At 40.1% G+C, this 21,813-nt stretch overlaps 1 protein-coding gene across 2 annotated transcripts in view; it reads left to right on the plus strand.

The window, feature by feature from the left end:
- Positions 1-21,813, plus strand: part of PHLPP2 (PH domain and leucine rich repeat protein phosphatase 2) — a 77,380-nt gene that overhangs the window by 507 nt on the left and 55,060 nt on the right. For both annotated transcript variants that reach the window (XM_059381580.1, XM_059381579.1), the window contains exons 2-3: positions 7,556-7,824; positions 18,756-18,889. In XM_059381580.1, coding sequence (XP_059237563.1) covers positions 7,556-7,824; positions 18,756-18,889 — 403 coding nt within the window. The remainder of the gene's footprint in view (positions 1-7,555; positions 7,825-18,755; positions 18,890-21,813) is intronic.

Here is a 21,813-nt window from a genome sequence, read left to right on the forward strand (position 1 = left end):
GCCCGAGAGCGTGGCTGGAAGTACGCAGGGCTTTCTCCCCGGACACCTGAAGACATCACCCCAGCGGGAGGATGGCGGCGGTGATTGGCCGGGTGCTGCCGTGTGCTCTGGGCTGCGCCGGGTGGAGCGGGCCGACTCTGCCCTCGGGGCTCCCCAGCGAAGTTAGGACCCGGCCCCCCGCTCCGAGGCGCCGGCCTGTAAGCTCCACCTGCCCGCCCGGACAGAGAATCCCCGGAGGAGCTTAATCTCGGGGAATCTCTGGGCGTGTTGCAGCAGGGAGGAGGGGTTTGGCAAAAAGGGCATTCCCGTTTGCGGGAGCCGGGCTAACAATCCAGGGAGACGGTAATGGGGGAGCGGTTATGCAACAGGCAGCTAGCGGGGTTTTGGGGCAGGAATTGTGGGGGGGGGGGGGGGGGGGGGAAAAGAAAGCAGGGGCGGGGAAGGGGGGGGGGGGGGCCGGGGAGGGGGGGGGGGGGGGGTTTGGGGGGGGGATTGGGGGGGGGGGGGGAGTAGGAGGAAAATGAAAGCAGATGCTGGCAAGGCGGGGAGTGGAGCCTTGAAGGGAATGACAAGAAGTTTAAATGCACAAGGAATGTAGGGTCGGCAGGGGACAGTGAAGATGGTTTAAAGGAGAGGTTCTGGGAGACTAACTGGATGGAGTTTTCTATCGGCCTGTGAAATAGTTGCAGAGGAATTTTTCTGTAGGTCAAGTATATAAACGGGATGTCCTTCTGGAGATGGAATAGAATTCCTTCTAGAGTTTTAGAAGAGGAAATCAGCGGGATTTAAAACTTGCCAGCGAGACGGAAGAGAGGAAAGAAGATTAAGAGGTTTTGATGTCTTTCAAAACTACTTTGGAACAGTGAAAATACATGATGTTAAAAAATACATTAAGTAATAGCTGTTCATTGGAATTAAGGGTGAGCGCTGTATATTAAGATTATTTGCAAGACACTGACTGCTAAGAGGGCTTGCTAAGAGGGAAACACTGAAAAAAAAAATAGATGTGAAGGATCTCTTGAATCCATCCATGAAACAACATAAAATAGAACTCCGTGAAATATAAAACTCTTTTTTTTCTGCTGTTACCTCCCAGTCTTAATGCAGTGACTTAAAGCAATAACTTTTCATAGTTTACCTTTACTTCTGCATAAAGCTTGTACATATTTATTTTAAAACTTATTTAGCCATAAGTTTTAAGTCTTATTACTTTAAGGCTTTTAGATATTTATTTAAAACTGTAAGGCCATCAAATGTAAATTGTGAATGAGCTTTTAAAAAAATGCTGTGCTGCTCTGGCTTATCGGGAAATGGCAGGTCTGAGAGATAGGTAATGCCCTCTGGCCTAGAAGATAAACAACCTTGGCATTTTTTACAACAACTTTTTGTGGGGGAGGGAGTGAATTGTGAGATGGAAGGAACTGAGATAGGAGGCTCTTGATTCGAGGGTCCTGTCTTCCTAGACTTATTAAGTGGTCAGATTTACCACTGGTTCCCTGGGGCTCCAATCTGGGGATGGTTAGAAAGATACCAAAAATTGGTCTTGAGTATGGTACTGAGTTGGTGGTATGGGAGGCCCACAAGTGCCCTTGTGTCTCTTGCTTTATTGCACATGGTCAACACTTAAGTAATCCTTGCATGTAAATGAGACTGGCTTTGGAGAATAGGTCCTGTGTGTTCTACATACAGAAGTTACGTTAAATAGCTGAGTTGTTGAGTTTTGTGCTAAGTGAAACTGGAAAAGAAGATCTAGGTAAAAGTCATAATCTCCTACTTGTTCTTTGAAGACCCCTTGAAAAAGACTTATTCTATTTTGCGATGCTTTTTTACTACGAAGTCATGAGCATTATTATTGTCAAATAATACAGATCTTCATAAAAAGGCTAATATAATGAAACCAGTATAATTTAGCCAGATTAGATCTCAGTCCATCAGTATGTGGTATTGAAGAGTTTGATTCAAAATCTGCTCCCAGATTTATTTAGCAAATTGCTAATTAGAATGTACCCCTTTACTGTTGTTGGAATATGATATTTGTGATACTCTTAAGATTATTGGGAGTACTACTTTTATCCAAGTAATGTGTGTATGTATGTATATATATATATATATATAATGTGTTTAGTAATGTGTTTAAATGGTTTTTTAAAAATCAGTGAATACCAAAATGATTTTTTTTTTAAGATTTTATTTATTTATTTGACAGATAGAGACCAGAAGTGGGCAGAGAGGCAGGCAGGGAGAGGGGCGGGGGAAGCAGGCTCCTGCGAGCAGAGAGCCTGATGCGGGACTCGATCCCAGGACCCTGAGATCATGACCTGAGCCGAAGGCAGAGGCTTTAACCCACTGAGCCACCCAGGCGCCCCATCAAAATATTTCCTTAAATTTTCATTAAAAATGAAAGGAAATATTCTTCTTATCTCATCCCACCCTTTTGCAAAATATTCTTAATATATATATTCCTAAAGATGAGCCCATATTGTTTTAAAGTTTTGAATGCTGGAGCAAATCTCCTACGTTACAGTATTTCACATTCTCATAGAACTCAGGGAGTAGGGAGAGTTACTTGACCAGACTCTGTTTTTCCCATACATATCTTAGAGTTAATTGTATGTGGGCGTTTAATAGTTTATCACCTTGAATTGATCACAGCCCTCATATGTTATTTTCATTTTTAGAGAGTTAAAAACTTAAAACTGAAGTGAGTACTTAATTCATGGCTTACTTTAAAGACTTGCACTTTCTGAATATAATTAAATTTTTTAATTTAATTAATTTTTTTTTTTTTTTGGAAGCGGGAGAGTATGGGGGAGGGGCAAAGGGAGAAAGAGAATCTCAAGCTCTGGGAGACTCTGGATCTTGAAGATCATGACCTGAGCTGAAATCAGGTCAGTCGCTTAAACCAACTGAGCCACGCAGGGTCCCCTATTTAAATTGGAAATGTGCTATTTTACAGTTGTTTGATGTGAGAGTTGATTGTAGATCTGTTCCCTTTTAGAAAAGTTTGTCAACAGATTTACGTAAAAGTAAGGGAAGCAACAGAATGTTCTTAATCTAGCAGTTTTAGTGGAAAAGTGATTCTAAAAGCTGAGAGTCTATCAGCGGACCCTGATAGACTGGCCTTTCCAGCAGTTATCTGATGCTTTTCGCAATGGAGAAGGAAGCACCAAGTAATTCAGCAATAGCTAATAATAGCAGAACAGTCCATCTAGATTGTGGCTGGAAGGCTATGCTTGCTTGGTGTCTGGGCCTTTTAAATGCCCATTGAACAGGTTTAAGGGAATGATACCTACTAAAGGTCTAACTCAGCAGTTTATCTGCATGGGGTCTGGAATATATCATATAAATAGGAGATAAATTCTTTGACCAACAACACATGTCTTTCAATGAGAAATGTATAGTCTTTTTTTACCCCCCAGTGCAAAAAGTGTTTTTATTAAAGCAGAGGGACAGAACCCGTGGGCAGAAAGAGCTGCCAGGGATTTATAGTCTTAAGGGAAATACATAAACACTTCTTTTTTAAGACTTTATTTATTTGAGAGAGAGAGTATGAGCAGGGGAGGGGTAGAGGGAGAGTGACAAGCAGACTCCCTGGTAGTTAGGGAGCCAGACATAGAGCTCGATTCCAGGACCCCGAGACTATGACCCCAGCCGAAGTCAGATGCTTAACCAACCGAGCCCCTCAGAAATACATTTAAAACTGAGTTTAAGAATTTTTTGTTCCCAAAATTTTATTAGAGAGAGAGAGAGAGAGAGAACAAGCAAGGAGGATGGCAGAGGGAGAGAGAGAAGCAAGCCTGATGTGGGGCTGCATCCCACCTGAGCCGAAGGCAGCTGCTTAACTGATTGAGCTGCCCAGGAGCCCCTAAAAATGACTTTTAAAAATCCTCCCAGAAGAAAAATCATGGGTGAACCAATATAACTTCCTGGGATTTTCTTGACTTTTCTAGGATTGAGAAGATCATTGGGCTATTATTTGACTTGAAAAAGTTTTTTTTTTTAAGAAGCTTTTTGGTGGCAGGGGTGCCTGGGTGGCTCAGTGGGTTGGGCCTCTGCCTTCCGCTCGGGTCGTGATCTTAGGGTCCTGGGATCGAGCCCCACATCAGGCTCTCTGCTCGGCAGGGAGCTTCTGCTTCCCCCTCTATCTGCCTGTCTCTCTGCCTACTTGTGATAGCTGTCAAATAAAATCTTAAAAAAAAAAAAAAGCTTCTTGGTGGTTTTGTGGTATCGTTTCTACTTGCACTCTCTTAGTAGCAGGGAGCAAAATTTCTCTCCAGTCAGTGCAGAATGCAGAGCTTCTTTGTATAAACATTGCTGTACCTTATAGAATACAATTTTTAGATGGGCCAGTTGATCTTTTCCAAAGACTAAAAAATAGGGGATATTTAAAATTAATCAGCAATTAATTGTATTCAGTGGCTGAAATTACTGATATAAATATGATGTTCTTTGTCTTTATAAAATAAGTACTTGAAATCCCTTTATTAATTCTGAGATGTTCAGCTTTGAGAAAATGCTCTTGTGGTCAAGAGAGAGACCTAGTTCCTACTTGTAGCTGGGGCTTATCCTACTTATCTAAAGTTAGAATCAGTGATAATCCTTATGGTTTTGAATAGCTATATTCTAATCCTTAATATCTGTAAAATGATGGATTTACCTGTTATCCGTAATTAATTAATTTAATAGTTATTATTATTATTTTTTAAAGATTTTATTTGGCAGAGGGAGGGAGACAGTGAGAGAGTGAATACAAGCAGGGGGAGTGGAGAGGGAAAAGCAGGCTTCCCACTGAGCTGGGAGCCTGATGCAGGGCTCAATCCCAGGACCTGGGATCATGACCTGAGCCAAAGGCAGATGCTTAGACTGAGCCATCCAGGCGCCCTCTGTTATCTTTAATTTAAACAATGAAGCCATTCTCACTCATAATTTTCTTTGTTTCCACGTGGAAATGCCTTCTCACTTTTCCTTATCATCTTAGAAATTTAAATTTAGGTGCCACAATTACCCTCAAATACTTAATTTCAGTAACTACAACAGTAATATTTGCTTTATTTATAGGTATTTCTGACTTCAAATGAGGAATAGTAGCAAAAGTCTTGTATTTACTTTGTGGTTGGTAAAAAGATTTTAGTGCTTTCTGTAAAAAAAGGAGGTTCTTCTTCTCAAGTTTGTTCAACTTCTTGCCAGAGCAAATTGGGCTACATTACAGACTGATAATACATTCTGTGATGTGATGTGATTTCTGTGAGTTCTGCATGCCACTCAGGTATTAAGGCACTATAATAGATTCTCAGTGTAGAAGAGAGGAAGAAATATCAAATGCATGATTAAAACCCATTGTAGGGACGCCTGGGTGGCTCAGTGAGTTAAGCCTCTGCCTCGGCCCAGGTCATGATCTCGGGGTCCTGGGATCGAGCCCCACATCAGGCTCTCTGCTCAGTGGGGAGCCTGCTTCCCTTCCTCTCTCTGTCTGCCTCTCTGCCTACTTGTGATCTCTGTCAAATAAATAAATAAAATCTTAAAAAAAACCAAACAAACCCCACTATAACCCCCAAAGGACTAGAAGGCATACATTCAAGATAAAGAGGTTTTCCTATGAAGAGAGTAGAGTCACTAATTCTAGCTGTCCAGAGAAAATGGGGATGGGATACATGGAAGGCTCCATATGGAACACAAGAGAGGGTGATGTGAGTAGAGGTTTTTTTTTTAAAGATTTTATTTATCTATTTGACAGACGGAGATTACAAGTAGGCAGAGAGGCAGGCAGAGAGAGAGAAGGAAGCAGGCTCCCTGCTGAGCAGAGAGCCCGATGCAATGCGGGGCTCCATCCCAGGATTCTGAGATCATGACCTGAGCGGAAGGCAGCGGCTTAACCCACTGAGCCACCCAGGCGCTCCTGTTTTTTTTGTTTTGTTTTGTTTTGTTTTTAAATTTTATTTATTTATTTGTCAGAGAGAGGGAAAGTGAGAAAGCGAGCACAGGCAGGCAGAGGCAGAGGGAGAAGCAGGCTCCCTGCTGAGCAAGGAGCCGGATGTGGGACTCCATCCCAGGACACTGGGATCATGACCTGAGCTGAAGGCAGCTGCTTAACCAACTGAGCCATCAATGCATCCCGTGAGTAGAGTTTTGAAGGCCATCTAGTCAGATGGACAAGATGGGGAAGGACATTTCAGACAAGTCACAGAATTGTGGACTCATGATGTGTTTGGGGAGTTATAAGAAGCTGGGTATGACTGAAACAGTGACAGGTAACAGAGAATGATGGTAAAGAGGTATGGCAGTGTGTTAATGGAAATGCCTTTATATCAGGGAACAGGGGCGCCTGGGTGGCTCGGTCAGTTAAGCATGCGACTCTTAATTTCAGCTGAGGCCATGATCTCAGGGTTGTGAGATGGGGCTACAGGTGTAGGGCTCCCTACTCAGTGGTGAGTCTGTTTGTCCTTCTCTCTCCTCTTCCCTGCCATGCCCTCCCACCTCCCTCCTCTCTCTCAAATAATTTCATAAATAAAATCTTAAAAAAGGGAACAGAACTGGCCCATCATGAAAATAGAGTAAGTCACTATTGATCTTTAGAGATTTGTCATATTGCTGTAGCATTTGTTTTTGCTTTGAAGTAACCACCGTCTGTGTGAATTTCACATACCTAAATTATCAAACGCAGCACTAATTTTTTGGAAACAGAACAGAAAGAATATTTGTGCAACATTGTGTTAGTTGTGATATGAGGCAGAGGGTCAGGACCCTAGAGACGCTTCCAGTTTGCACTGTAGAGACATATACAAAAATATTTAATGCAGGATTGTTTTTAAAAGTGAAAAAATTAGAAACTAAATGCCATCCGCAGGAGAATGGAAAAATTGCAGCATATTCACATAATGAGATACTACTTAAATGAATGAGCTGGGTGTATTAGCATGACCAGTGTTGAACCAAATTAAAAAAAAAAATGTTAGTGTGAAACAATGTTAGGAAAAAAAAAGTATGTTAGGATTTAAAGTTCTAAATCATGGAAAACAATTGTATTCAGTTATAGATATGTACAAATAGGGCAGACATAAAAATGCACGGAATGGCGAATAGGAAGTACACTAGAGTGTTTCTGGGGAGAGAAGGAAGGAGATGGGATTGAAGTGGGGTATCCGGTGACTTCAGCTGTGTATGTGTATATATATATACGTGTTCTTATATGTGTGTGAGACATGTAAGTCTTAGATGTAAGAATGTATGTTCTTTAGAATAAGGATCTGAAATAAATCTGACAGGATATTAAAATTTGTGGCAAATAGGTAGGTAGTAGGTATACAGATATTATTCTTACATTTTTATGAAAACGTAAGAAAAAGAAAGGGTCAGACAGAGTGACGGACAGGCCATGAATTGCTAGCAGGAGAGGAAATTGTTTCCCAGCTTAGGAATGGGCATAGCCGGTGTGGAAGGCCCCACGGCCGGCCGGTGTAGTCGGTGAATAGAGAGTGGAAGGGTGGGGTGAGGCCCGAACGTGGCGAACTCAGCCAGACTTTCCAGCTAATAATTTCTTTCTCTTGATGTTTTTTAGAGAAATATGAAACGCAATGGGAGCAGGAATTGTTTGAATAGGCGGAGTAGGTTTGGTTCTCGAGAAAGAGACTGGCTGAGAGAAGATGTCAGGAGAGGTTGTGTGTACCTGTATGGCGCCGACTCGACCACTGCCACCGCCAGCGCTTCTGCCTCCGCCTCCTCCGACTTGCATCTGGTTCTGTGCACTGTGGAGACGCCAGCATCAGAGATCTGTGCCGGAGAGGGAAGGGAAAGTCTTTATTTACAGCTTCATGGGGACCTGGTCAGGTGAGGTCTGCGTTTTACCCCTCTAACTCCATTATAGTGTAAATAATCTGCATTTCTGCTTGGAAGTGGGCTGTAGGATTTGACTGCTGCTTAGAACTGACAATGGTTATGGGATCACTTGGCTTGAAATAAGATTTTGTCTTTGGAATGCTGAAATTATGATTCTTGAATTTAAAAGCAGTGCATGAAGGAAAATTTGATAGTTACTTCATTTGGATTACACCATGTGTCAGATATCCAAATTTAAAATAAGTAATTTTTTTTTAAGACTTTATTTATTTATTTGACAGAGATCACAAGCAGGCAGAGAGGCAGGCAGAGAGAGGGGGGAAGCAGGCTCCCTGCTGAGCAGAGAGCCCCAGGGGCTCTATCCCAGGACCCTGAGATCATGACCTGAGCTGAGGCAGAGGCTTTAACCCACTGAGCCACCCAGGCGCCCCTAAAATAAATATTTTAAAGTCATTTAAAAAAATAGGGGCCCCTGAGTGGCTTGGTCGGTTAAGCGTCTGACTCTTGATTTTCATCAGGTCTCCATCTCGGGGTTATGAATGTCAATAGAATGAAATTGAAATGTATAAAAGGAAATAGAATGAGAAGGATATATGCTCATGAATAAGTATGTTTCTATTTATATGTAAATTTTAAAATTAATGGTGCCATAAGCAGCACATTATTTTTTTTAAGATTTTTTTTTAAAGGTTTTATTTATTTATTTGACAGAGATCACAAGTAGGCAGAGAGGCCGGGGTTGGGGGAGTGGGAGCTGAGCAGAGAGCCCCATGCGGGGACCCTGAGATCATGACCTGAGCTGAAGACAGAGGCTTAACCCACTGAGCCACCCAGGCACATTATTGACTTGCAGCACATTATTGACTTGAAATCATTTAGAGATCTTTCCATATTAATATTTATATAATTTTATTTCTTTAATGGCTGTATAATACTCTGTTTCATGTGCCTACCATCGTTTTAGCTGATCTCCTATTAAGGGACATTCGCATTGTTACCAGTTTTTCACTCTGCAAGCGGTGTTGTAGTGAACATCCTTTTGCCTATGATATCTCTCTGTGTGGAAGTAATCTGTAGTATGAACTAGAAGTGGGATTGCTGGTCAAAGGATATATGCATTTATAATTTTGATGCATATTTTCAGATTTCTCTTTATAGAAGTTAAACTTCAACAAGTAATATAAAAGTAAGCCTATTTTCCCCGTAGTTTCTCCAGAACATGTTAGCATTAAATTTTATATATAAGTATAGACACATACCCCTGCATGAGTGCATACTTGCTTGTGAGTAGAAATGATTGTCACCGATTTTTAGATTAGGGAATTGCAAAGTCAGCATTGCAAAGACAAATCTTTTGTCAAGCCTAATGACTTAGATTTTTGCAAATCTGATAGAATTTTGTTGTTTTTGTCATTTTAATTTTCATTTATCTTAATGAGGGAAGCAGAGCATATTTTCGTAGATTCAGCTGCCATTTGTGTTTCTTTAAAATCTTTTATATGAATGTGAAGGAGAGTATTCTCATAGAATCTTTTACTGTGCTTAAACTGTGCTTGAACTCTTTGCTTCAATTAAAAAGAAAATGACTATTAGTTCTTTGAATTAGATGTCAAATAAGAGTTTAAAGTGACTGACCTTTCTCTCTTCCCTCTTCCCTGTAATAAATAAATGTCTTGAAACAATTCAGAGCCGTAGACTTAGTACTCTTGAAAGTGAGAAAGGAAGCTCCCACTTACACCTCAGAATGTGGTAATAATAGTAACACCTTCAGCTGAGCTAAAAATTGATGTCATTTTAAAAGTCTAAATTGAGGTTTACTATGTGTTCCTTTTAGGATTTGGACTAATTCCTGAAGAAGTAGATTAGCATTTGAATGTTTTCCTTGTTCACTAGTTAACTACATTTCCTAAATCCATTTGCAAAACGAAAGGATCAGACTGGGTGATCCTTAGGCTTTTCTAAATCTTAACACTGATTCCGATCTAATTTTATCAGGTGGAAAGCCTTGACCTACATTATGACTGGTAGTGATTGATGGAGTTCGTGTATTTAAGCCCAAGACCTACTCAGTTGTATACTAATGTATTTGTATAGAGAGGTACTAGAAATGTGGAGAAACCCCCATCTGAATTAGCTTGCTACTACTAGTTGTGTAGTGAAGAATCCACATGTGAAATAATATACTTTAGTGAATCTAAATTACTTAAAATGGAGAGTGGCCTTGATAATTTTGTAATGAAATAGCTCTTCATAGATCTAAATGGTTAGAAAATAATGGAAATACTATTGAACTGCCATTGGAAAGAATGAGTATGTTTTCATTGCTTGGAGCAGCTTAAGAGGTGTCACTCAGCCAAAGAATGAACGCCTCTGGTGATGAGGGTAGATTTGGGCTGACATCACGCTTTGTTTCGCCAGTCCTCTGTGCTTAGTTCTTTACGTACATGTTCTCATTAAATCCTCATAGTAGATCCAAGGGCAGTAGCATCCTTTCTTTCAGATGAGGAAAAGTGAGGCTTTGCAAGAGGTCCGGTAACCTGTTCAAGGTCAGGCAGGTACTGCCAGGCAGTTGGAATGTCTCATTAAAGTAGGTGGTGGACTTTGTTCGAGGAAAGACCCTCCTGGAGAGGAAATGGTGGTATTTAATCATACTTAGAGATCTTTTTTTGGATATCTTACTCAACTGTTACTGCTTGAGTTCAGTCTTCTGTTATCTAATCAGAGGAATAGGTACTTGCTTTGGAATAGCCCGTGAGACAGTTGACAATCTCAGGTGCTATCTTTTTTTTTTTTTCTTCTCTTTACTGAATTGTAACATGTAGTCACTGTAGAAATTTTGGCAAATGAAATAGTATAAAGAGAAATAACCTTCAGTGCTTGTGCTTTTGTAGAGTGCCTCATTTAATCCTCACAATGATCTTGGGAGTAGGGTACTATTTTCATTTCATCGATCAAGAAAATGAGGCTTAAAAAGGTTCAGCCTCTCACCTAAGATCACTTGTGGGGTGTCGGGGGTGGGCACCACATGTTGGGCATTCAGATGAGGTAGAGGCGGGCAGTGCTGGTGGTGAAAGAATTCACCCTAAGCAGAATAAAAGAGATAAAAGTTTATTGAATACACGGCAAGGAAGCAGTGAGCAGACTAGCAAAGGAGAGGCTGTATGCCAGAAGGCCGTGGTGAGGGGCCACAGGTATAGGGTGGAGTGAGTATGGGGACAAATGGAATTTTCCTTTTTGTTGATCTTAGGAACTGTGCCTGGTTGTAATTGTTCATTTAGGGCCTATGGTTAATTCAGGGTGGGTCACTTAATGAGCTTAGACATCGGTTTTAATCTCTAAAGGAAATTACATTTTACAGAAATGCTACTATAACTTGTTTAAAAATTGAGAAATAATAAGCAATGATGATTTAGAGCTTGGATTCTGGAACCATAGTGTGTGGGTTCAAATCCTGGCTCTTACAGTCACTATGCAAGTTGTATGATGCTCTCTATGCCTTAATTTACTAATGTGTAAAATGGAGGATGATTCTATTTACCTTATAGAGCTGTCATGATGAAAATTAATTACACCTTATGAAGATCAAATAAATTAATACTTGTAAAGTAGTGCTTCGTAAACTCTAATGTTCACCTGGGAGCTTGTTAAGTTACAGATTTTGATCCAGAAGGTCTGGGATGGGGCCTGAGATTGTGTATTAAGCTCCTAAGTGATGTGCTTCACTTAGAGTGGAAAGGAAGTGTTTATGTCTGTCACCCAGTCTGTGACACCCAGTAAGTGCTCAGTGAGTGTTACCTACTTGGGTTGTTTCAAATCACTCAACTCTTAGAAGTGGTGTTGTGATGACTAAACCTTAGCTCATGAGTTCTTATATTGTTTTGTTTTGTTTTTTTAAAGATTTTATTTATTTATTTGACAGAGACACAGCAAGAGAGGGAACACAAGCAGGGGGAGTGGGAGAGGGAGAAGCAGGCCTCCTGCCGAGCAGTGAGCCCGAAGCAAAGCGGGGCTCAATCCCAGGACCCTGGGACCATGACCTGAGCTGAAGGCAGACGCTTAATGACTGAGCCACCCAGACACCCCAGAATCCTTATATTGTTGATCTCCCTAGGCTCCATGCTAGAAATGGGATTGCTGGGTCGAAAATTACCTTGTGCTTTTTCTAAACCATCCATGACTTCCTTCTTTCTTTTTTCTTTTCTTTTTTTTTTTTTAAAGATTTTATTTATTTATTTGACAGAGAGAGATTACAAGTAGGCAGAGAGGCAGGCAGAGAGAGAGAGGAGGAAGCAGGCTCCCTGCTGAGCAGAGAGCCCAATGCGGGACTCAATCCCAGGACCCTGAGATCATGACCTGAGCCGAAGGCAGCGGCCTAACCCACTGAGCCACCCAGGCGCCCGACTTCCTTCCTTCTATTCTCTTTTTTTAGTCACGGATTTGTCACTTCAGTAAAACTGAAGGTTTGCTAATTTATAGAATTGTAGCCCTTGAAGGAACCTGAAAGAGATCATCTACTAAGGAAACAAAGTGTGCCCAACTTAACGACACCCCTCATCCCCTGCCCTCTCCATTTAGAAATATATTTGGGGGTAGTGTTTGCTGGTTGTCAGAACTACTAGGGAGAGTTAACCAGCATTTAGTGGGAAGGGCCAGAAAGGCTTAATGTCCTCAGTATGCGGGATAGACTTGTACAACCAAGAATTGTCTTGCCCAAAAGACCAGTAACTTCCTAGTGGGAATAACTGAGAGCATTTCCCTTTGTTTCATAAATGTGAAACTGAGGCCTGGAGAGGGCTGGTGGATAGCACGTTCTGGCTGCTGCCTGGTCTGCCGCTGTCCCATTCCATTGCTCTTACATGACGACACTTGGTTTGTCTTTTTTATTGAACCGTTTAAGTGAGAACTGACTCACTAGTGAAGTTTAGTGTAGTTATTGCCTTCTGCCTGAGAAGTTGTAACAAGATCATTTATGACAAAGTGGAGTGCCCCTTGGCTCATGATCATATCTTTACTTTTATTCTTAGTCATCAAATTGAGTAAGATTTCTATTCTTCTGGGAGCTTGTTAAGCTAAGTTTGATAGACTATCTTTTTAAGATAAGTTAGGAGGCAGTAAGATGTTTATAACAGAAAATACCCTTGGGGTTTGGGATCCTGTATTCTAATAACTTTTCTGTCACTGACTTGCTGGGTGACCTTGTACAGGTCACTAAAACCTTGTTTACCATATTTTGATGTTGTAAAAGTAGTGTGAACAGTTCTCTTTCAGGATACATACTGAGTTGATTAATGCTGAGGAAGGAAAAGATTAGTTTTGTTTTTTGCTTCATTTTTCTGTGCTATTTTAAAACTTAAAAATTATCTGTTATACATTAATTCATTTTTGTTTTGTTTTTGTTTTTACATCATAATACTGCTGATATCAGCTTGTGTTCTATAGTTGTTGATGGGTCATAGTTTAATTGGCAATGTTTTTTTCTTTCATAATGGTTATTATGATACCATTTGGTTTACTGCAGTACAATTCTGGTACTAACCACCCAGACTTTTCACACACTTCACAAGTTAAAGGCCATGCTCCACAGTAAGACTGCTGTTCCGATTCTAGCCACACTTCTAACCAACTGGATATAAATTTGGGAGTTCCCATGACCCTTTTAGGTTTAATAATAATAGAATGATTCAGACTCAAGAACGTGTTCTACTTATGATTACAGTTTTAGTAAAGGATAGTAAAAGATACAAATCAGAACTAGCCAAATAAAGAGACACATAGGGCGAGGGAGGTCTGGGAGGGTCATGAACATAGAACTTTGTGCCCTCACCCTGTCATCCTCTCACCATGTCTCCTCTTGTCACTTACCAGAAAGAGCCATGGAACTTCAGTACAGTTTTTATTAGCATTTCATTGGGTAGGCTTGTTTGGTTCATTGACCTCATGCTTGGCCTTCAATCTCCAGCCATGTTTTCCTTCCTTATAGTCAGGCTAGCTCCAAACCCTAGCCTTTTCTTCTGTTGGATGGTCTTTATGGTGACCAGCCCGCATCTTGAGTCATCTCATCTGTGAGGGGTGATGCCAGGGGCTCAAGAATGACTAAGACATTCCTATTATTTAGGAAATTACAAGGCTTTAGAATCTCCCCCCAAGAATCAGGGATGGAAGACTAGTGTAAGATTCTGTATTATACAATGGTGCACACAAAAGGTAGTGTATATTTCAAATGATGTATTAGCCTGGAATACAATAATTTTTACTTATTTATTTGACAGACAGAGAGCACAAGTAGGTAGAGAGGCAGGCAGAGAGAAGAGGAAGCAGGCTCTCTGCCAAGCAGAGCCTGACATAGGGCTTGATCCCAGGACCCTGAGATCATGACCTGAGCCGAAGGCAGAGGTTTTAACCCACTGAGCCACCCAGGTGCCCTATAGCCTGGAATACAATAATTTTAAAGCATCACTCTTTAGGTTCTTTGGTGTAAGTTAACATATGAAGTGTTTTGAGCTCTCTTCTGCATAAATTATTTTAACTATATAAAATAATGTGGTTTACCCAAAAGAAACTAGGATTTTTTTTTTAATATTTTTTTTATTTATTTGACAGATAGAGATCACAAGTAGGTAGAGAGGTAGGCAGAGAGAGAGGAGGAAGCAGGCTCCCCGCTGAGCAGAGAGCCCGATGTGGGGCTCTATCCAAGGACCCTGACTGAGATCATGACCCGAGCCAAAGGCAGAGGCTTAACCCACTGAGCCACCCAGGTGCCCCAAGTAACTAGGATTTTTAATGAAACCAGCACACCTTGATGCTACTATGTACTCATTGTGTGATTCTGAATCTCACTTTCCTTATTTGCAGAACAGACATAACTTTATAAAACATTAAGTACTTTTCAGCATTGAGTCAGGCATGGAGTAGACATTCATTGAAGTATCCTTAGTATTGCTGTTTGTATTAGTATTATCTGTATTATTAATCATAACATTTGCAGATTTTACCTCTATAGGTAGCTAGAGATTGAGTTCTTGTTCTTTTTTTTTTTAATTTTATTTATTTATTTGACAGAATGAGAGAGAGCACAATCAGGGAGAGTGGGAGAAGGAGAAATGGGCTCCCCGCCAACCATGGAGCCCGACGCAGGGACTCGATCCCAAGTCCCCAGGATCATGACTTTCCTTAGGTGGGAATGTATAAACAGGGTTTCAAAGAGTACAGAGCCCCTTTTGGAAGGAAATTTGATCATGTAAAAAATGCAGAATTAGGATGTTTCCATTTCTCTTGATTTTCTAGACAGAAATTGAAAAATGGAGCTGGTGAGATTTAGCCTGAATATGTCATTTCTTGATCCTGGCTATGTGATCATTATATGGAATTATGATATTTGAGTACATTGAACTCTGTATCTAAAAATAATAGCAGGATTCAGGTAGAATTTACATCGGGCTCTCTGCTCAGCGGGGAGCCTGCTTCTTCCTCTGCCTGCCACTCCCCCTGCTTGTACTCGCTCACTTTCTCACTCTCACTCTCTCTCTGAAAAATAAATAAATAAAATCTTGAAAAAAAAAAAAGAAGTCCCTACAATACATCCTCCTTAGAAGAATTCTACCACTGTACTGGGAAAGTGCTTAATATCACTGTAATCCTTTGTGAATTTTTATTTTGTTTGACTAGAGATTGGTTGTAATTGATGAAGTTTTTATTCTGAAAAGTTAATTTTTTGTTTCTATTAAACTCAGTATTTATTTGTCTTTGTAGGGTTTTAGTTCTTGGTCATACCTCATGTAGTAATTCTGAGTTTATGGATAAAAGTCTGCACTGAGCAGTCAGGAGGGACCAAGAAGTTGTTTCATTTTTGTGTTTTTGTGCTCATCAGTATGATTTATATTCCTAAGTTATCATTTTTTGTGGGCCGTTCTGATTGGATGGGGGCTGGTGGTGTGGCCAGTGAAAGAAGTCACACAAGGCAGAGCAAAAGAGGTAGAAGTTTATCGAGTACGCTGCAGTGAAGTAGTAGGCAGGACGGCAAAGGACAGACTGCCACAGGTGATGGGCAGAAGTGGTAGTTATAGGTTGGAATGACGGAATATGAGATATATGGAATTTTACCTTTTTTGGTGACCTTAAGAACTATGCCTGCTTGGAAGTGACTGTGGTCGATCAGGGCCTGTGGCTTAATGAGAGCCTATTCGTGTTAGCCTGGTAGTGGCTGTGGGCCCTTATGCTTTGCTCCAAGTTTCCATTGCTGAGACCTGTTGCCTAAAAGTAGTCTCTTCAGTTTTGGTAGTTGTTTACATTCAGCTTTGTAGTATTACTATTTTCATGTTAGTTTTACTTAAATCTACTGCCAACAGTATTTTCTACTCATTTCACCGTAAAACAGAGATGTCCTTCATATCTTTTTGCAGTGATGGGAGGTGTATCATGTTTCTTGTAATTAATACAATTCTTAAGTTTCCTATTTATTTATTTATTTATTTTATTATCATTATTTTTTAAGATTTTATTTATTTATTTGCCAGAGAGAGAGATAGAGAGCGAGCACAGGCAGGCCGAGTGGCAGCAGAGGCAGAGGGAGAAGCAGTCTCTCCGCTGAGCAAGGAGCCGGATGTGGGACTCCATCCCAGGACGCTGGGATCATGACCTGAGCTGAAGGCAGCCGCTTAACCAACTGAGCCACCCAGGCGTCCCAAGTCTATTTATTTATTTTAAAGATTTTGTTTATCCATTTGAGACAGAGAGAGCCCAAGGAGGGGGAGAGGCAGAGGCAGAGGGCAAGGGAGAAGCAGACTCCCTGCTGAGCAGGGAGCCTCATGCAAGGCTCAGTCCCAGGACCCTGGATAATGACCTGAGCTGAAGGCAGAAGCTTAACTAACTGAGCCACCCAGGTGCCCCTCTTTTTTTTTTTTTTTTTTAAGATTCTATTTTTAAGTAATCTCTACACGCAATTTGGGACTCAAACTCGTGGCCCTGAGGTCAAGTATCACACACTCTACTGACTGAGCTAGCCAGGTGCTCCTTAAGTTTTCTAAACAGAATCCTTTTAAGACATAAAGATGAATGGTCCTTTAAAAGATTTAATTTTTTTTTTTTAAAGATTTATTTATTTGACAGAGAGAAATCACAAGTAGACAGAGAGAGAGAGAGAGGGAAGCAGGCTCCCTGCTGAGCAGAGAGCCCGATGCGGGACTCGATCCCAGAACCCTGAGATCATGACCTGAGCCGAAGGCAGCGGCTTAATCCACTGAGCCACCCAGGCGCCCAAAGATTTAATTTTTTTTTTTTTTAAGATTTTATTTATTTACTTGAGAGAGAGACAGTGAGAGAGAGCATGAATGAGGAGAAGGTCAGAGAGAGAAGCAGACTCCCCATGGAGCTGGGAGCCCGATGCGGGACTCGATCCCAGGACTCCAGGATCATGACCTGAGCCGAAGGCAGTCGTCCAACCAACTGAGCCACCCAGGTGTCCCAAGATTTAATTTTTTTATGAGAGAGAGAGAAGAAGATAGCATGAACATGATTAGGGGAAGGAGCAGAGGGAGAGGGAGAAGCAGACTCCCTGCTGAGCAGGGAGCCTGACTCGTGGGACCCTGAGATCATGACGAGCCAAAGGCAGATGCTTATCCCACTGAGCTACACAGGAGCTCCTCTTCAAGAGCTTTTGAAGCACATATGTAGTTTCCTATACTTGTTTCTTGGTTGTTTCAGATGGGGGAGATAATTCTGTTTTTATTCTAATAAAGTAAAATTTCTAATTTAAAATTAAAATTCTAAGAATTTTTTTAGTTAAGTCATCAGTGTATTATTAAACACTACTTTATATAAGATGTCTTGCTGAACACTTCAGTTACTATATAATATCTTGTAAGTAAATATATTTAATAACAACTCTGTGAGTTAAGTACTATTGTATTCCCATTATACTGATGAGGAATTTAAGACAAGTTGAATAAATTGTCCAAGGGCATGCAGCTGATAAATAAATGGCAGAACTAAGACTAAACCCAGGCAGTCTGACTTTTTATACTCTTAGTGACTGTATTGATTTATAACTATTTGCTTTCTGATAAAACAGTTGTAAAAGGGCTGACTTGTGTTATTACTGATGTAGCCCCTTCTATCAAAATAAGCCTGGAAGGTTTTTGTTATATACATATATATATATATATATTTTTTTTTTTTTTTTAAGACATTATTTGTTCATTTGACAGAGACACAGTGAGAGAGGGAACACAAGCAAGGGGAGTGGGAGGGGGAGAAGCAGGCTTTCCCGCTGAGCAGGGAGCCTGATGCAGGGCCCCATCCCAGGACCCTGGGACCATGACCTAAGCGAAGGCAGAGGCTTATTGACTGAGCCACCCAGATGCCCCTAAAAATTTTAATATTTACATATTTTAAGTGTTTTAGGTCTATACGATTTAAAATGTGTGTGTCACCAGAGGTCACAAATAATTACTAGACATTCTGACTTTAATTTAGTTTTCATTTGGGACCACATGGTAGAATGATTTCTGGGGAATTATTCATTCCTAATTTTTATGCAAGAATCATCTCTGAAGCCAGTGGAAAATATAGTACAGTAGGCAGTAGGCAATTCCATGACTGCATCTCTGACTATGTGGGCAGCTCAAACGACTGAACCACTTAGGCATCCCCATTATTTGGAAGTCATTAATTTGAGCTCCTCATTGAGTAAATACCAGTAGGTATACCCCATGTAAACAAAAGCTCTTTGGGGGTCCTCGAAGACTAAAGAGGGGTCCTGAGACCAAAACATCTGAGCACTTCCTGTTTAGATTATTTGTATCATATGATATTAAAGAAAATCTTGATACAGAAGTAAAAATCTAGAACATATTAAAAGATTATAAATATTAAGCGAAGCATATTTATTTCTTACTAAATACTTCTCTTTTGAATTGTGTAAGCAGGAGACTGGAACCTACTGAACGACCTCTTCAGATTGTGTATGATTACTTATCCAGGCTGGGATTTGATGACCCTGTACGTATACAGGAGGAGGCAACAGATCCTGACCTTGGCTGTATGCTTCGATTTTATGGTGGTAAGAATTCATCAGTGGCTTTCTGAATGTGTTTAATTTGCTTTTAGTTGATCATTTGCCCCTCTCTGTCTTCAGCTTTTTAAAAGCATTTTAACAAAAGGTGTTTTTAAGCCACTTAACTAGTGTAATTAAAAAAACAACAAAAAGAAGCTGGTGAGATGTACTTAGGAGAGACTTAGAAGTATTAGCCAAAACACCTTCCCGTCTTTATTTTTGTTCTTCTTGTTCTCGTGTTTTTGCTGACTTAAAACTAGAATCATTTTATTTCTTTGTCAGAATCTTGATCAAATCATGCTTTTCAGTATCAGTTTTACTTTCAGGTGCCTTATAAAAACCATGGAGTTCTGGATAGCTCAAGAATGTTGAGAGCTAGGTGGTCATTATCAGATATGACTTGACATTTGGTGAATACATTTGTCAAATCTATATATTATTAAATTTAGTGGGCTTGAAATCTAGGATTTCTTTAACTCTTGTTTCTCTTTTGGTGCATTTTCCCCCCATCATCTGTTTTTCACCTGATCACTTCAATAATAAAATTAGACTTATTAAAACTAATTACTTTCTGAATATTGCTTTCCAAATATAGTCTACTAATACTATGACTGTTGAGTACTATTGTGTGATTATTACTGTGTGATTTTATGTGAATTACCTGGTTTATTACAACCACTTTATGCCATAGGAACTATTCTTCAACAGATGAGAAATCTGAGGCAGGGAAGTTAAACAACTTGTTCAAGGTCATACAGCTATTAAGTGACAGAGCCGTTTAACACCAAGTGATTTTGAAAGAGTTGAATTAGTATGACCCACTTATCAAACAGTTGAACTAATAACTGAATGATTAGTATATAGTAGGCAAAGTTATTTACTAAAAATTCCCTGCTCTCATTCCTGAAAGTGTTGATTAAATTTCTCTATACTTTGTTTTTTTTTTGTTGGTTTTTTTGGTTTTTTTTTGGTTGGTATTTATTTTTAAGTAATCTCTATACCCAGTGTGGGCTTGAACTTACCACTTGAGATCAAGAGTGTCATGGTCTACTGACTGAGCCAGCCAGGTGCCCCTCTGTATACTTCATAATACAACTCTTGTGACATAATGTCACAAGACAGCTTTATTTAATGCACTTCACAAAAGATTTTATGTTTAATTTTTTATCATAACACTATTTTGTGACATATTCCTTAAAAGTTTGTTTTGTTTTATTTTATTTTAATTGCTTTATCTTCATTGCTAGTTCATGAAAGGAAAATAGTTGCTAGATTGAAATTGAATAGGAAAAATCCATGGGATGCCTGGGTCCATCTCTTGATTTTTGGCTCAGGCCATGATCTCAGGGTGAGATTGAGCCCTGTGTCGGGTTCTGTGCTAGGCATGGAGCCTGCTTAGAATATTCTCTCTGCCTCTCCCTCTTCCCACCACACCCCTCCTTTAAAAAAAAAGGAATTAAAGAGGAAAATTCTTTAGATTAATTTGAAGAGCACAGCCCATTTAAACCTATAAAACTTGGGTTAAAAAAGAGAACAACTTGGATCAGTAACATGTTCCTTTTGTGATTGTGGTTGAACATGAGTTCTGTTTATGTGTTTTATTCTAGGGTGAGAGTTGAGCCTGAAAGTGTCAGCGAGCTCCTTTTGAACCACTGAGATTGCATTGCACCCAGTTGTATATTGCAGGAGTATTGGCCCTAATACAGTAACCTTTTGCCAGCACCTGATGAGCATGATAGCATGCCCAGGATCTTCATATACCCTTAAGATAATATTTCTAGTGGAGTCTATTTTTTTTTTTTTTAAAGATTTTATTTATTTGACAGATCACAAGTAGGCAGAGAGGCAGGCAGAGAGAGGGGGAAGCAGGCTCCCTGCTGAGCAGACAGCCCGACTCGGGGCTCAATCCCAGGACCTTGGGATCATGACCCGAGCTGAAGGCAGAGGCTTTAACCCACTGAGCCACCCAGGTGCCCCTCTATTGGAGTCTAAAAGAGTACCAGTTTGTAGTTCTTACTGTGTTTTTGAGGGGAGGGGGTCTTTAACAGAGAACATTTCCAAAAATGGCCTCTATTAATTTAACCCAAGTTTTATAGGTTTAAATGGGCTGTGCTCTTCAAATTAATCTAAAGAATTTTCCTCTTTAATTCCTTTTTTTTTAAAGGAGGGGTGTGGTGGGAAGAGGGAGAGGCAGAGAGAATATTCTAAGCAGGCTCCATGCCTAGCACAGAACCCGACACAGGGCTCAATCTCACCCTGAGAAGCTAGTATAATTTGAGTGAGAAAATTATGTTTGGGAAAGAGGTTTTTAAAGCTAATTATTTTTGAAACTAGAAAATATGTATAAATGGCACCAAAACCAAAAGTAAAAATATATGTATACATATATATATATATATATATATATATATATATGTATTAATTATCTCTTGTCTGTGTAATGAAGTACCTCAAAATTTAGTAACTTACGGGAGTGCCCAGGTGGCTCAGTTGGTTAAGTGTCCAAATCTTGGTTTTGGCTCAGGCCATGATCTCAGGGTTGTGAGATCCAGCCCTGCATGGGGCTCCAGGCTCAGTGTGGAGTCAGCTTGAGATTCTCTTCCTCTCCCTCTGCCCCTCCCCTGAGTCATGTACTCTTTCTCTAAAATAAATAAATAAAATCTTAGAAAAAGAGCAGCTTAGTAACTTAGGGGGCGCCTGGGTGGCTCATTTGGTAGACCATGCAGCTCACACTGGGTGTGGAGATTACTAAAAAAAATAAATTAATTAAAAAAAAAAAACACTTGTGACTTAAAATGATAATAAGTATTTATTATATAGTTTGTGTGTGTCAAAAATCTGGGAGTAATTTATTTACTTATTAAAAGATTTTATTTTTGACAGAGAGAGATCACAAGTAGGCAGAAAGGCAGGCAGAGAGAGAGAAGGAA

The sequence above is a fragment of the Mustela nigripes genome, chromosome 17, assembly GCF_022355385.1.
Source record: "Mustela nigripes isolate SB6536 chromosome 17, MUSNIG.SB6536, whole genome shotgun sequence".
Taxonomy (NCBI): Eukaryota; Metazoa; Chordata; class Mammalia; order Carnivora; family Mustelidae; genus Mustela; species Mustela nigripes.